This window comes from Antrostomus carolinensis, unplaced genomic scaffold, assembly GCF_000700745.2.
Source record: "Antrostomus carolinensis isolate BGI_N321 unplaced genomic scaffold, ASM70074v2 scaffold14023, whole genome shotgun sequence".
NCBI classification, from domain to species: domain Eukaryota; kingdom Metazoa; phylum Chordata; class Aves; order Caprimulgiformes; family Caprimulgidae; genus Antrostomus; species Antrostomus carolinensis.
In genome coordinates, this window is record NW_010303241.1 from 1 (window position 1) to 17,308 (window position 17,308).

The window sequence follows — 17,308 nt, forward strand, 5'->3', positions numbered from 1 at the left end:
GTCCGTCCCCGCCACACGTGTTGGTGCCGTAGTAAAGTCCTTCCTGTCCCGCTGATCCCCCCGTGACCGACCTGTGTCCGTGCTGGTTTACAAACATCCTGCTCTGCCCCTGAAGGGCTGTCTCCTGCTGCGTTCGTTATTGCGAACGGCCGCTGTTTTGCAGCGTAAAGTAAGTAAGCTGACAAAACAACAAGTAAAGTCGGTGCTAAGCAAGACGCCATGTTAAACTATTAATAAATAAGTGGCTTTGTAGGCTTTGGGTTTATCGCTGTCTCAGGGGTCTGATCAGCACCGACCATTGCCTACAGCTACTCCAGGTGCCGAAGGCACTGTGTAAACAACGAATATTGTCACTTGACCCTTACGAATGTTGCACATATATTCAAGATCAGTGTTAGGAAAGGGAAGTGTCACGCTGTCTGAAGTACTGAGCCTTGGATAAAGTTTTTCCTCTGGTCATATTTGTGTCTCTTTGGTGCCCACTTTTAGACTTATTTTGAGTAGTTCATAACTACTGATTAGGTTCAGCCAAAAGTTACAGGGATGGTAGTTTTCTGCCTCTTGTGTATTGTTTGATTTTAAAGCCTTAACATTTCTGAGAGAGTGATGCACATGTAATCTACTTCTAACTAATAAAAAGAGATTTTTAAAAGATTACCATCGTTATTGATGTTGATCACGTGCTGGATGTAGGTCATGAATATTGCAAATCTACATTATTTGGTGCATGACTTCCCAACACTTAGTTTCTTTTGCATGTTTTCTTCCTTATTTTGTGCGATTGGGATTGTCCATTTCTCCCCCTTTCTCGTTCTCACTCACATTTTCTCCCCTGTGTGTTCTTAATGTACTTTGACAGTTTTTACCACTTTTGTGTTGGATTGATTGTTTTGTGTGTAGACTGAAATACTAATTAAGGGGCTTCCTCCTTTTTCTTCCCTAATCTCTGAAAATCAAGGATAGAGTTTTATTTTTGTATAGCAAAAAGATCTGGTTTACTAATATTTATTTACTGTTTTATGGTCATGATTAATATCACATATTCTGAAAAATGCTTTTCTATTTGGGCTACTTTGCCCCCCAAAAATATATTTTTAAATAAAATAAAAATTTTGAATATTAATATTTATAATAAATTTTAAGTAAAATAAAAATTTTACTATGACTATTGTATTTTTTTCCCTGTTTTCCCATATTTTGCTTTGTCTTTTTTTTTTTTTTTTTGAACCTCTTGTTCCTGGTCTACATTAGGAAGGTTTTATACTTAGCCCTTTCCATGTTCCTATGTTGTCATTAGTGCAGCAATTAGTGTTGCTGCTAAGGGGCTGCTTTAGTCAGTGCTTCAGTGGAAGAAGATACATAAAGTCATACGTTTTTCATATGATTTTTCAGATTACCCGCAGAGAGAAAGGTAAATTTTATTATTTCAGATTACTTGTAACCTTGAAGATCAAAAAGTATGTACAAAACAGATTTGAGATTGCATGTAGTCTTTGGGTTGGATCTGTCCCATGTAATCAGACCCCATGACATTTTTTGGCGCTCAAAACTTTTCTTCTGTTCATGAACTCAATTCTCATTCAGTCTAAATGTTTTTTTCTAATTCTCATCCCACATAGAGCTCATCTTGAACGGTTTGTTTTTATTTTGCAGGGACTGTTCCATTCCAGGAACTAGACATGACATTGTAGGTACCATGGTTTCAGGGTTATAAGCTGGTGAACACACTGCCTGGGCTTTTTCTTATTTTCTGTCAATTCAAGTTCTACTTAAAATTGGAGAGAATGAGAGGGAGAAGAAAAACAAACACATTCTCTCTCTTTTGTTCCCATTTCCCACAAGTCCTGTTGCTCTGTCAGCTGCCTGCTTTTCTGTCACCCTGCACATTCATTTCATCTTCTGCTATGTGCAGTTTTACTCATGTAAGATGTGTACAGAAATCAAGCTAGGAGATTGTCGTTAGAATTTTTTGGAAGGTATGCAAACAATAGAATTTTGATGGAAAATCTTTTCCCAGCACTTATGGAAGATACACTTAACTGTGTTTAAAAGGAAAATAATCAGTCAGTACTAGCCTGTGCCACAAAGTTTTAAACTTCTGTTATAACGAATACTTTTACATAATGTTAAAAACCTAGGAGTCTCCCAGGTCCAGGGTGAGAAGTTTGGAGTGCTGAAAAACATGATGAAAATTTGGAGTAACTTACTAAGAAACTTCTTGAAAAAAAATATGCCTCTCTAAAGGTTTATAAAGATTTCTCTATGACTTTTGGCCAAAAAACTTGGTAGTGGAGGAATCTTTGTCATAATGACCTAACCTGTCGCTGCCAGTCAGTTCATACATTGTACAAAATAAGCACAACAATAGAAAAAGACGGTAAGTTTTGAATCTTATCTGCTGGGACCATCTGGTAGTCAGTGTAGTGATACTACTAGTGATTGTTTTAAGTTGCAAAATAAACTGTTTTACACTTTTCAACTTTCAGTATGATATTTTGGTAACTTGATCTTAAAATTTTTGTTAAATCTTCTGCATTTTTCAATCACTTGAATTTCTTTGTTCTGAGTGATACTATAGGGTTGTTTGAGACACGTTATTTAATGCCACAGTAATCTAATTGGAAATAAGTCAATAGCAACCTTCGGTGTTCTCTGAAAGTATGGTGTAAGTTACCTGTCTTTGACACAATCATATGGAGTGGGTGTAAGCGCTTGCTTTGACTCTTGCCCAAAGAAGAGCAGAACTCTAGGCTGGCTGTTGTCTTCTGTGCCAGATGTGACCCAGAGCTGATGTGTTTGTGCTACTTAAATGAAATTTTTTACGAGACGAACTTACAGCAGTGATTTCATTATTTCTGTTTCAGTACAATACTGTCTCTGTTAGGGTTTTGTAAACTTTGTGTAAGGGTCTCTGTAGGGCTTAACTGAAGGTATCTTTGTTTTCTATCAAATAATTTAGTGTGACAAAGGTGTGTATAATAATTCTGCAGTCGGATGGCCTTAATGTGTGGAAACTTGAAATTCCTGGTGCTGCTGTAAATGAACACTTGCACCCTCTGCTTGAAGGGAGGAAAAGTTAGTGCTTTTTACATCAATATACCTCACCAAAAGAAAATATAAAAAACTATGTTAAAATGGGCTGTGTTCACTATAAAAACAAATGCCTGCTGTCTTATGTCAAAGTATGTTTTTAGAGTGGATCACTAGATGTGTCTTTTATAAATCAGAAAGCCTAAGGATACCGCTGAACCTCATGAAATCACATTTGGTATCACTGGAGCTCTGCTTGTGCCTGCAGGTGATTTGGAAACATGAATCAGTTCATGGATAGGTCAGTGACAGTTGTTCCAGTGGTGAGTCTGCAGGAGAAAGAAGAAATTGTAGAAATTCAGTGGCAAATATAATGGAAGATTTGATAATGACTTTAAAAGGTGGTGGGTATAGTACCCTTATTTACTAAAGGAAGAGTAAAGCTTTCATAATTTGTTATAACATCTAGCCACCAGGCAGTTGTAATTCAAGGTGGATGATGGATTGATTGATGTTGATTCCCCCCCCCCCCCTTCAGAAGAGGAGTGAAATCCTGAAAAAATCAAGAACTTGATTTCACAGGTTGTTGTCCAGTGTTAACTTTAGTGCTATTTAGGCAGTTTATTTACAAGTCTGAAAGCTGCACAGTTGCAGAAATTTTTATCTTAGTAGGTCCAACTGTAGGTCTGAATAGGTTTGACTGTAGAAGCCTTATTGGGCCAATACATCTATCATGTAAAGCAAGACCAAAAAGATTAGGCAATAAATTCAGGACTGACAGTGGGGCAAACTGAGATGACTTTTTATATTGTGGAATAAAAAACTATGTTTCAGATGGGCTGTCAACCCTTAAAACCTGTAGCAAAACTAATTAGGAATATCTGGGAGACGTGGAGGGACATGCTTTAATTCTTAGAGTTTGTAATGAGTGATGGTTTGTTGAGATGAGAAGCTTTGATAAACTCCAGGAAGGTAAATGAAGCAAAGGAGAAGGAAGTTTTAGGTTAGAGGGTTGTAAGGCTGTTGGATGTGGAACCCTTCTTTCCCTTTAAACCAGGCCTGTTTAAGCTTTTTAAATACAACTTTCTGTTTTGTATGTTATGCTAGTTCGAGCTTCCTTTCCTGAATTAATATAGTAAGGAATTCAGTTTGCCATGATTTTTTGTCTCAAAGGTGAAAATACTGTGTTTAGATTTTCAAATGGTTGACTTCAGTCAGTCTTCCAGCTTACAGATTATTTTGCTGTTGAGGTTACAGACTTCTGTGTGGCATTTGAGCCAACCTAACAGTGAGATTGTTTGTTTTAGCTTTGTTTGTTTGTTTGTTTTAAGTTCCCATTAAAGAAACAGGTTAAAAACCAGAGAGTTTTTCACTTTTTAGTGAAGCATGGTAGCTCTTCGCCAAATCCCGATATGGTTGTTTGGATACGATCTCAACAAATTGTGTAATCTTCCCTGAACAGAATAAAGGGTCTCTTAGCGACTTTGAGCCATCGCTTTCTCATCCCCCTTGTGTGTCTGGAGGAAGATAATTCTGTTTACTTGTCTGAACCTGTTAGGATGTATTTAGGCTCCAAAGTTACTTCATCCACATCATTGAGTGTCTTCAACTGTACTAGGTATCACTTGATTAAGCCCCTGTGGATTTAAAGTCTGTTCTAAACAAAGTAAAAGAGTGAATCTGTGTTAATGAAGTCTTAAGCATAGAATCTCTGAGTTTGATGAAGTGCTAAATGCCTGCATCTCTTTTTTTTTTTTTTCTTTTTTTTTTTTTTTTTTTTAATTTCTGTCTAAACAGAATAAAACTTTTTTTACTGTGAGAATGGTCAGACACTGGAAGAGGTCACCCAGAGAGGTTGTGGAGCCTCCATCTGTGGAGATACTCAGAACCTGACTGGACATATTTATGGCTGACCTCCTGTAGCTGTTTCTGCTTGTGCTGGTGGGGTTGGACTGAGTGATCTCCAGAGGTCCCTTCCAACATAAACGAGTCTGTGATTCTCGGTGTCATTTACCTGACCAACGCTAATTTTGCTGCTGCGTGATAATTCAGGCTCACTTAGCATATTGCTACCACTGAAGTTAGAGTCCCTTCCTCCCCAGCTCAGACTGTCATCACCTCTGTTTGCAGAAACATTCAAACTGATGAGCAGTGAGCTGGATTAGGGAAATTATCTATGTTCAGTACAAAATTTTAATTTGGATCAGCTTCTGTGCATAGGGCAAAGCAAATACTTGTGCTGGAGTGGCGGAGAGAGGAGGAAACTGAGAGTGTGTGTGGCATCAGGTTTGTGTGTTGGGGCACGAAGATTTGTGTCCTTTGGCAGTAGAACTGGTTCATGCCAACTTGTGTGTGAATCCTGATTGTAAAGCCTTACTTGTTTTGGCGTGATTGGTATAAATTACAAAATAGTAATCTGATTTAGGCTACACAATATCATGTTGTTTTGCCCTTGGAAAACCAATGTTGAGTTAAAAAACAACCACTAGGATAGAAGTGCTGTTTCCCCACTTTATAAAACCATATTCTTTTACTTGTTCAACTGATACAATGATAGGCCGATGGTATTTTCTGGTTATGTATTTTTTCTGAGAGAAATGGGTTTCTTAGGATATTGCAGGTGTGTTCACTCCTTTTCTGATTAGGGATAAGAAAATAAACAAATTCTGTTGTAGGTTTTACCATCTTTCCCTCTTTCCAGCAGTCTTAAGCTATTTCATTCATGTGTGTTCAGCCACAATATTGACACATTTCATCTGAAACAACTATGTAGGCTCTGCCCTTGTAACTGAAACCTTTGAATTGGGGTAAGTCTAACACTTTTTCTTATCATCAGGAAAACTTTTTATGAAGATTTGCAGATCTCAGAATACTGCCCTAATTATATGAAGACTTAGGCAGTAGGAAAGGAAGTTATACATTTGGAGGGAGGGGAAGGATGCCTAGTACCAGTTTAAAAATTGTATGTTTAATTAAATTACATCAATGTCGGCTTTATTTACTATAAAATAGTACTTTTAAAAGATGATCATGTTTGTAACACATTGGACATAGGAATGCTTTAGAAAAACATGTTCTGATCTCCTTCAGAACTTTGGGTACATCCATATTAGCATCTGAATTAAGAAGTGCATTTTTTTTGAAAGAAGTCTCCAGATTGCCCTTGCTCATTCAGTTTTGTTGATGACACAGGAGCGGCTTGGAGTGCACAAATTAGATTCCTTCTGGGTGGAACTAAGCTGAAAGAGATGCTCCAGCATTCCTGATGTGCTCCAACTGCTAGTGCTTGTTCAGTCTGCAGAACCAGACTACACCTAGTTCGAGTTACTGAAATCTGTGTAGCATGGATATTGGGTCATCAGCACCAAACCTCCCTGTGTTCTAATGTACTCATAGTCTTTTTGTTTGTTTGTTTGTTTCGCTTCCTCTTGCCACTGTCTTATTTAGAACATTCATGCTTAGGCTGTACATTGTCAGATTTCTGTCATTCACATAGGGATACAGTCTGAAGCAGAGGATTGTAGTCTACAGGCAGGCAGTTCAAAAGCACATCTGGACATCTGGTTTTATTTTTCTTAATTTTTTTTCCTAAGAGTTGTTTAATTTTGTCTGCTTAATACTTCTTGTTCTGCAGTACTTCATTTCAGCTTCAAAAGTGAAAAATGATTGGGACTTAACTTGAAGCAACTGTAAAGATTAATTTAAAAAACTTGTGCCCTTGAACTATTTTAAAAGTTTAAATATAGAAAAATTTTAGACAAGTGTTGAACTTAAGGAAGGCAAGTACTTAAGATAGGAAAAATTTTGCAAAAGTGCATTTGTTGACATTGAGATAGAGGAGAAGCTGGAAAGTACTCCTGTTTCACTGACTTTCAGGAGCCCCTTGAAATTCAGATGAGGGGCACTTATTTACACTAAAAGTTGTTAGCTTCCTGTGAAAAAAATGAGAAATTAGATTGTTGAAAGAAAATACAGTTTTAAAACTATTCTTCCAGATGTTGACAATAACTAGGACATTCCCTACCTGCATTTTGAAGTGTCTGAAGAAAGATAGAAAGTGAGCACAATAGCAAGGTTTTTCCAGTGCAGTTTCACAGTATAATCCAATGTGACCCAGATTTGCTGCTGAAATGGCCAGTCCTGCTCTTTGCCCTGCCCTGGCTATGAATTTTCAGCACCTCGCCTGCCATCAGAGAATGATCACGTGAATAAGTGGCAAGTTGGATCCAAAAGAAAACTATTCCTTAAATTCGTATTTGTCCACAATGACTTGACTCGCTTTGCACAAACTGATCATGGCTATTACAGGTGATGAAGTGGGTTCACCCTGGCTGGACACCAGGTGCCCACCAAGCTGCTATGTCACCCCCCTCCTCAGCTGGACAGGGGAGACAAAATAGAACGAAAAGCTCCTGGGTCTGGGTAAGGACAGGGAGATCACTCAGCAGTTACTGTCATGGGCAAAACAGACTCAAATCAGGGAAATTAATTTTATTTATTACCAAACGAATCAGAGTAGGGTGCTGAGAAATAAAAAACAAATCTCAAAACACCTTGCCTCCACCCCTCCCTTCTTCCTGGGCTTGACCTCACTCCTGATTTCTCTACCTCCTCCCCTGAGAGGCGCAGGGGGATGAGGAATGGGAGTTGCGGTCAGTTCATCACACATCTCTGCAGCTCCTTCCTCCTCCCTCTCTTCCCCTGCTTCAGCGTGGGGTCCCTCCCATGGGAGACAGTCCAATGTGGACTCCTCCACTGAGGTCCTTCCCACAGGCTGCAGTTCTTCACAAACTGCTCCAGCATGGGTTCTTTCCATGTGTCCTTTCCATGAGGTGCAGTCCTTCAGGACAGAACGCTCCAAGCACATCCACCTGCTCCACTGTGGACTGCCACAGGCTGCAGGTGGACATCTGCTCCACCATGGACCTCAGGGGACATCCTGCCTCACCGTGGTCCTTACCATGAGGTGCAGAGAAATCTCTGGTGCCTGGAGCCCTTCCTCCCTCTGCTTCTTCACTGACCTTGGTGTCTGCAGGGTTGTTCCTCTCACATATTCTCACTCCTGCTGTTGCACAGCAGTTTTTTTCCCCCCTTCTTAAATATCTTATCCCAGAGGCACTACCACCATCACTGATGGGCTCAGCCTTGGCCAGCAGCGGGTCCGTCCTGGAGCCGCTGGCATTGGCTCTGTCGGATGCGGGGGAACCTTCTGGTGGCTTCTCACAAAAGCCAACCCTGTAGCCCTTCTGCTACCAAAACTTTGTCACACAAACCTGATACAGGTAAGCGTGTACACGGGGACAGCAATCGACAGCCAGATTGAATTAAGTATGTTGTATGTACATTAGGACACCGCTTGTCTCTTCATATTTTTCTTATGATTCTACAAATGAATAGAAATAATTTGGCCTGGTAGGCAGTGTGCCTCAGAGGTACTTTTTTTAACCTGGTAAGGGGCAGGCATTTACTGTTTAAGATTACAGCACTTGCTCTGAATTTAGGTAAGAACTGATGTTCTTATAAGATAGTTTCCCAAGGTCACAAATCGGGTTCATGGCCAAACCAATAATAGTAGGACACCTTTCTTTTCATTCGTGTTTTAATTAGGCTGAATAGTGTTGAAATAGCTCTAGAGTGATGGTGAAGCCATTTGCTTAGAACACGCAAGCCTGAAAACACCAGTCAAAGACTGTTGCTGTGGGGTAGAGGGAGACTGCTCGCTTCACGTAGCGCTTCTGAGATGGTGCTTAATTTCTAGGCTTCTATGTTTTTTAAAAAAATACACATTTTATAGGTTGTGATGAATTTAATAGTGGATAGGTCTGTTAATATATTACAAAGAATAAGGACTTTGCAGTAGAAACTTAAAAAAATATTACAGATAATACATTCTCAGTTATAAATGCATGACATAAAATTGCTTTTGTATAAAAACGGGTAAAACATTGCCCTAAATTAAAATTCTTTGTGGTGAAGTATAGTAAGTGTAACACTTTTACTTACATTTGACCTGGTATTCGTTAATACAGCCTTACCCTACAGAATGCTGAATAATCAAGAGAAAAAGCAAGTTTAGAAGACTTTTTAGTATTAGTTTGTAGATGTTTGTTGTTGTTGTTATTAGTGTGAACACTTTGCTATGAAAATGATGACTTTAGGCTAGTTAGGGTAAGAGTTAATAAATGGTAGTAGGTATGTTGTTCCAAGTGTTAGTCACAAAGACACATGCATATTATTCTGTGTGTGTTTTGTATTGAGAACAATAATATTCTAACTCATCTATAGTTCTCATTTTCTCTTCTAAAATGCTGTTACCAAAACAAGTTATTTATAAACTAAATGAGTAGAATTCCACATGTGGGGTTTTTTTGTTTTACTACCAAAAATGTACTATTTTTTTGGCCTTTCTAAATGTGCATTAGTTCTTCAAGCCATCTGGAATGGATAGAAAATATCTTTATGTATTTTTTCCTATCAAATAATTCTGAACAACTGTTTAATTTTTTTTTTTAACTTAATGTGAGTAAATTGTCATTAAATCTCCTTTCTAAAGTAGAGCATGCAATCTGTTTAAACTGAAGAGTACCATTGTCATAATCTGTGATGTTTTCCAAGTATGCCCTCCATCCGTGACAAAAGGGAAGCCCAAGTTTAGGGACTGGCCGTTGTGTAGCAGCATGAGACCAGTAATTAGAGAGAAAGACTTTTCGACAGTTTGAGAGAAAAAAATGTAAGATACACTTGAGAGTTAAAGAGGCTTTGTTACACTCTCTTTCAGAGTTGCTGAAGTGATTGATGGTATGTACGTAGTTTCATAAGAAATGTCTTTTACTCATGCAGAAAATCTTTCCATTACAAAGTGCTGTTTTGTTTTGAGTACTTCAGAAGATTGAAAGAAATTACAGATTTTTTTTTTAAGTGGATGTTTTATACTGTTTTATATGTGGTTGTTTTCACTGGTTGAAATAGTCACTTGCATTTATGTGATGATACCCTTTCACTCATTGCTAAAGAGAGCGCTCACCTGCATATCCTTCTTATAGAACAGGTGATATTTTTTTTAGCAATAATAATTAAATTGAAAGTCAGAAGTTAATAAATTTATGTGTTGAGAGAAGTAGTAGAAATGGTAAAGATGAAGGGATTGAGCTTCTGATAAGTATTCAGAAGTTCCTACAATATGTAAAACAGGGACAGAAAGTCTTATTTCTTCTTGCTGTCAGAAGACCATTTTGAAAGTAATGGAGAGATAAAAAGTGAAAAGGATGGAAGTCTGTATCCTTTAACTGGGTTAACTTATGAAGGGACTAGTTTAGTTCAACAGTTTGAAAATCCATGTCTAGTAGCAGATAAGGGACAATGACTCAGGCATATCAGCTGGCAGATATCAGAGGGCTGATGGTGTCCAGGAGAGAAGCAGTGACAGACAGTGGGGGGTCTGAAAGGGTGACTGCCCTTGGCCTCAGTCAGTGTGCTCACAGCTAGAAAAGGGCACTGGTCTCAGGAAACTGCAGAAGCTTTGGGAGGAGAAAATCTGAAATAAAAAATGTAAAATGAGAGGGAATAACATGTAGGTTATGAAGCGGTGTAGCTTTTTAACTAAAGCCTAGGGTAATGGTGTTGCCTTTTTACTGTAATGAGTGTGTGTGTATATATACACACACACACACACACAAGAGTTAATTTCTGGTGTCTAAAACCACCTAGTGAAAATTCCCGGAGTAATATTTTTAATAAATTAATTATGAATACTCATACAAACAAATCAAGATGTGATCTGATCCTACATGATTGTTTTTTGACAAAATTAATACAGGGTACACAGTGTATATGTACGTGGCTGATTTACTGTAAGCTTTGCATAAGCATGTGGATCTGTCCTTCTCAACGGACCTGTTTGTTTCTAAGGTTCTAGGTGAAATTCTGCTGTTATTTCTAGTGTAACCCCAGGAGGTTACTTTTTTAGTTATAAAATGAAGATTTTATTTTCACCTGTTCAGCTTCTGGCAAAGTAGAATCTTAAATTCATTTTTCGCTGTCTTCGTGTCATAGCAGCATTACCACTCAGACTTTCTTGAGTTTTCCTAAGTAGTTTTAAGTAGGAAAAACTATTTAAAATAGGCACTTTATTATTACTACTATTAATAGAGTCATTAGTGCTTTTTTGTCAATAAGGCTGGACCTATTATTTTACTCAAGATTTAACAAAACTGTATAGTTTTTATTTACTTTTATAGTCTCTTGCAGAAACAAATGTTTAAGCAATGACTGAGTTTCTTTTGTAGGTGTGTATTAATTGCGATTAAACATTATTTCTTTCAAGCTTGCTAAATTAGAGTGAGATTTATTGGTAACTTCAAGTTTTACTTTTATTTAACAGTGAAAGCAAGTTGAATACATTGGTGCAGAAACTTCATGACTTCTTGGCTCACTCGTCAGAAGAGTCTGAGGACGCACACTCTCCTCCAGCATCGAAAAACAAAACCATAGGTAAAAAGACATTTTGTTTTTATTTTCAAGTTATATATGAATCTGAAGTAAAATAACTGTTATGTCACTACATTGCACTTCACTGGGGCAATTATGCAAAGTCCTAATGTTATTTAAGTGGCAATATCTTAATAAATATACAATAGACCTTTGATACAGTATTTCTTTCAGTTCTGAATCTTTTCTAAACTTGAAAAAAGCTGATCCTACTGGTAATGGACCTTCTATGAAACATGGGATGGCAAACATGCATGTATTTGGAGTATTAGGGGTTTCTTGTTCAGTTTTCCTGAGTATATAAGTGCAGTATCTTGGGTTTTTTTTCTGCTGAAGTAAAGCTTTTACAGTCCTTGTAGTTGTGAAAGAAGTTCTGGAGATTATGCTTTCGTAATTACTTGAAAGAGATATCTACGTATAACCTGGAAACCTTTGAAAACAAAACCTGGAGTCCTACAGTAGGTCAAATTTGGTATTAGGAATTTTTTCTTAACAAGTTAGAAATAGGTAATGAATTTTAAACACTTTGTTTTTATTACAGTCATAAAAAGTGAAAGTATTTAATAACAGTACTGAATAAAATTTGTTTCCAAATTTAACTAAGTTAAATCTGTTTCCTAGTTTAACTAGGACTGGATACAGATGCAGAACTTTTTAATCTCTATTGTTTAATGAATTGAAAGTTGTACTGAAATGATAGATTACAGGAGATTGAGTGTGTGTTGGCTATGTTAGTTTATTTTCAAACTCCTGTTGTCCTAAGTAATAAACTTACATGGGTTTTCTGGTGTGCAGTTATTATCTTTTAATGTTTTGTCTTGAGAGAGAGTCTGGTGCCATGTGGTGTTAACCTCCTTGTGTCAGTGTCAAACTGGAATGTTAACATAAGAAAAAAGAAAGTATTCATGTGATACATCAGTGGAATAATAAACTAAACTGTGATATAGAAGCATCTCAAAGTGAAATTTTGCTGAGGAGCATACTGTGGAAAAAGAAGTCTTTTCCCTTTATCCCTTGGAGTTACAAAGTAGAATTTGGCTCCTTGCCTTAAAGTACAGATTTGCTTTGAAACAGGGGTGCACTCACTAATGAACAGCAGACATGTTTCAGTGTTGGTTTTGAGAGCTCACATTTTATTTATTAAAAAGGAACATATGAAAGTTGAAAAGTCAAAAATTAAACACTTAAATATTAGGAAATGCCAGAATTAACTGTGCAAATTTACTTCCCCTCCAACTTTCTGTATGATGTCAATGTCTTTAGCAACTGCACTTTTTTTTTTAAATCCACAGGATTTGTACATTCAGTGTACAAGTGACAAACATGATTGGGACCAAATCAGGTTTATATTGTAATGGATCTTGTTTTGTTCCAGCATTTAGAGGATATGGGAACTACTAGAGTAGAGTGTTGTGAGGAGGGAGATGATGGTGAAGATAGTTAAGTGTGTCTCAAGAGAGCTGGAACATGTCCCTGCCATGCACAAAGGTCAGTTAAAATATGAAGCAGTTGCTTGCTGAGCACTTGGATCTCGTGCACTGCTGTGGAGCTGTACTGTACTATAATGTTAATGTACTATGAATGATAAGTAAAGTGAAATTGCCCTAGTGACTTTCATTCTGGCTTTTCTTAATTTTTGAGTACTTGATTTTACAACCTTAATAGTGTTTCTGTATCCTTTCTGCATTCAAATTGGATGTCTCCCTTCTCTGCATTGCGTGGGTGCCAGCAGTAGAATCACTGAGAGCGTAGGAGAGGCTGACTTTCTCCTCTTGTGTCAAGTGACCAGCCCCTGCCCTGGAGCAGCAGTCACAGGGGAAATCCTGACTGCTCACAGCCCTGAAGTGGAATGAGCACGTGCAGTTGGGTCAGCACTAGGAGCTGTGAGGGGATGCAGTATGCTTGGTCATTCTGTGAGGGTGGCACACATGCAGCCCAGTCACACATAGAAACTGGTTAGAAGTCTGGGTAGCAGTCTGGATGCAGAATCTACAGAGATTGTAGCTGCCAGAATCAAAGAAATCTCTGCCAAGCATGTACAAACTGTTATTTTTGGTGGATTTATCACTTGGGCAATATTGGTCAAGAGTAGAAGGTGGGCAACGTCTAGTCTCCAGAAAAAATGTCACCCTTCTTCCAAAACTTTGCTTCATTTTTTTTATTTCCCCCAGCCTTAACTTCACTTGCAGAAATGACTGGATAATTTTGGGTGACACTTACCCAAGCAATTCAGCCTGTGTCAAATACCCAGCATGAAATTTTCTGTTCAAAGTGGTTTAATTTTTTTAAAGTGAAAAAGAAGATGGTTTGTTTTTCTCAAAACAGAAGTGTAAAGATACAGTAAGTTGCAGTGCTAGCAGTCTTACATTAAAATCAGCAGTGGTCATGATACGTGTCCTGTAATTATCCTACTACTTGCGTGTTTCTCAGTAGTGCATCTGTTAAAATACTGCTCTTATGAAACCTTTTGAGCAGCTTCATACTTGAATACATATCATTGAATTACTGAACCTGAAACTTCCCCTTCTGTTATCTGAACTGGTGGATGGAATAGATACTAATAGGTTGCCTGTCTTCAGGTTTTGTATTCCACAGTTCCCAATCAAGAAATTGACGTTTTCTATAATTCTATTTCAAATGGAATTTTTGTCTGTCATTCCATGATCCCAGATTTAATACTGTTTTTAATGTCAAGATATGTAAGAGAAAATACTTAAAATAACTTCATAGAGATGAAAGAAAATGCACTAACTATATTATTCCTGCTTGTACAGTTGCACTTTCATTTCTTCAGTATTTCATCACCAGTGAGAAGGCAGCCTTTCAGGGGGTCAGTGACTTAACTGAAAGTAATTCCTAAATTATTTCTGTACAACTTCTGCCGTATAGTGGACTCTGTTTTGTTGTGCAGCAGTCTGTCTTTGAAAGCCATACAGTCATCTTTATTCAAGCTGGCAAAACATAAACAATGCTATGACATACAATGTGAAGAACTTTTACTATTTCTTGCATTTCAGTGGATTCCTTTAATTTCTCTCCATAGGTAAAAGTAGAGAACCTAAAAGTAGTCCAGCTTCAATGGAGAACAACAGAGAAGAGGTAGGAATAAAAATGCTTTTGAAGTTTAGTTGCATGAGTAGTGCAGAATGGCTGCACTAGTGTAGGAAATGCTGAGTTCACTTTGTTGCTTTTACAATAAATACTTAAAGAATATTGTCAGAACCATGCGGTAAATGTCATCGTATCTGCTGAGTAGAAACATTAGCTGTAACGTATTTTAAAATGAATTTAAAATAAAATTTTAAATTTTGAATGATACTCACTTTGATTCAACCACATGCAAGCAATCCTGTTTCTCCCCTGCCCCCCTCTTTATTTCTAAATTATTGAAATACACAAATTTACTTGGACAACTTTGTTGTCTTTCTGATGCACAATAATTTCTGGGAAAAATGTCTCTAACACAGTTTAGAATTAGGTTTTACTGAGGTATGCAATTGCATTTCTGTTAAGAAATGCAAAATTGATTCAGGTTGTGTATATTGTAAAGTGAGTTTTTAAAGAAATTCTGTTAATATTTTTTAATCTTTTTTCTGTTCTTTGGCCTATGTGTGAAAAGGCTTTTATTTCTGGTTTAAAACAACTGGTTTTCACCTCGTATTTACTCTTAGACCCTGTTACTCAGATAACAGTAGGTACTTAGCTGTCCTTTTAGGCCAATATGCTTCCTTTTTTTAAAAAAGAGGAAAAAGATGGACATACAGGTCTTTATTAACCATGAGCAAATTTCTTCTATATGGTGTATTATATACATCAAAGATATTTTTCATGTGGTGTGTCTTACTAACACCTGCTGTCCTGTTGGAAATGTGCTGGTTGACAATATGTTAATATGTAGAGAAAGCACAAGTGCCAGTGTCCTGCCTTAGTTTGCCTTTATTGCAGTAAATTCAGGTATTTATTTGGTACTGCCCAAATCTAGTGTGTGCACAGAGCTTTGAATAATTAGTTTTCCTGTAAAGACAGCCAGCCCTTTCTGGCATATGAGCCAGATAACGAGTGTCTGCGTTCTGCTGGCAGTTCTTGGGGACACACTAGTGATAGCTCCCTAGTGCCAGCCTTTAAGAACGCTCCGTATCTGTATGTTAAAAAAGATGTTGTTTTCCTTACATAGGGTGAAAAAGATTCATAGGCCTCTGTAAGCTGTTGCAGCACTAAATACTGTGAGGAATCCCAGTGACTTGTAGAGAAAGCGAAAATGCGCAGCGATGTGGAGGAGGTGGCTCTGTGTGAGTTTGGCCATTCTTCTCTGTGCTAATCATGCAAGTTAGCACTGCAGTGAAGGTAGAGAGTAGGAGGCCCCAGATCTGCGCATGGTTAGGACCAGCCAGTGGTCATGAGCAGTTCTCAGTCCCTTCTCTAGAAAGCTGAGAGAACTTTAAGCAGGTAGTGCAAGTTGAGCATTGCAAGGAGAGAACGTCCTCAATTTCATGAAGACTCAGTGCTTGAGATACGTGCAGTGTTTCTCTCTGAGTGTCTCGACTTACAACAGTGTCCTCTCTTAATTTCTTTCAAGATATATGCATAGGGAGGTTAGTAAGCATTAGTGCCTTAGCTTAGAGTATGGCAACACCTGTATTTAAGTCTATTTTTAAAAGAATAATGACTTCTTGGAGTCTACTACTGATCTGAAACTCCACAGATTTAGTTTAACTGAACTGGCATGACGATTGAAATTGTGTATCACTTCTTATTAATGTGTTTCCTGCCCTTTTTTTTTTCCTTTTTTTTTTTTTTCTTCTATAAGAGTGCTGATGAATTCTGAGATGTATTCTAGTTAATGTAAGAACTGGCTTTTGTTGACAGCTCACTTGGTCACAAATGTGTTGACTTTTAAATTTTTTTCTTGTTTTTAGGGAAGTAGTTCTTCGGAAAGAACCAAATCCTTAGGATCATCACGTTCTAAAAGGTTGGTTTGGAAAATAAAAATAAATACATAATTTTTTTGGCATGTGAAACTGTAAAAAAGTCCATGCACTTTGCCAGATACATTTATTATACACCAGTATAAATCCATTAAGTTGGCAGAGTGCTGGTAAAACAAATGGCTTATTATAGTGCACTTAAAATTAGTTCAAGGGCAAAGGTTAAGATCATAAAGCTTGATTTTTGTTAACAAAGACAACAAGATTATCCTGTATCTTCAGGACATGGGTGTTAATACAACTGTTCCTTCTCTATTGCTATTTCTACATGCAGGAATCTTCCAAAAATGTAAGTTGGGTCATATGGAAAAAAGGCTTTATGTACCTTACTGTTAGGAGCCTGTAGAATCAAAATGTGCTATTAAGTTGTCCTGTGCAGAAACTGCCATTTGCTGTATCTCTGCTTAATCCTTTTTTGCTCTTTGATTTAAAAAAGTAGAGTGTTAACTCTTTACCAACCAGTTTGAACCTACAGGATCCAAATTAACTGTGACCTAAGTAACAAAAGACTTACTCTAGTAAAACTCCTTATCTTTTGCTCTCAGCTAATGCTCATTCTAGTTATATCCTTCACGATTTCCTAGTACACTGTATAGGTAGGTGAGCTCTTCTAAATGCACAATTCCAACAGCTGTCGTCTTACTGCTTTTTAATAGCATTGTATATCTGTTTTCACTCTCGTTTTTATACAGGTTTATTTTATCATGTCTGCTGAAATTATGTAATATTCTTCTTTCTCCCTTTTCCATTTGTCTTGATTCTGTATTTGCAAGTGTGGTTTTATATTTGAATTTAATTTCGCTCCT

The 17,308-nt window shown here is 37.5% G+C and overlaps 1 protein-coding gene across 1 annotated transcript in view; it reads left to right on the plus strand.

The window, feature by feature from the left end:
- Nucleotides 1-11,417: 11,417 nt before the first annotated feature.
- ATRX (ATRX chromatin remodeler) overlaps nucleotides 11,418-17,308 on the plus strand; it is a gene marked incomplete at its 3' end in the record, with an annotated part of 33,438 nt that continues 27,547 nt past the window's right edge. Inside the window, exons 1-3 of the mRNA XM_029084031.1 lie at nucleotides 11,418-11,520; nucleotides 14,561-14,616; nucleotides 16,434-16,486. Coding sequence (XP_028939864.1) covers nucleotides 14,596-14,616; nucleotides 16,434-16,486 — 74 coding nt within the window. The remainder of the gene's footprint in view (nucleotides 11,521-14,560; nucleotides 14,617-16,433; nucleotides 16,487-17,308) is intronic.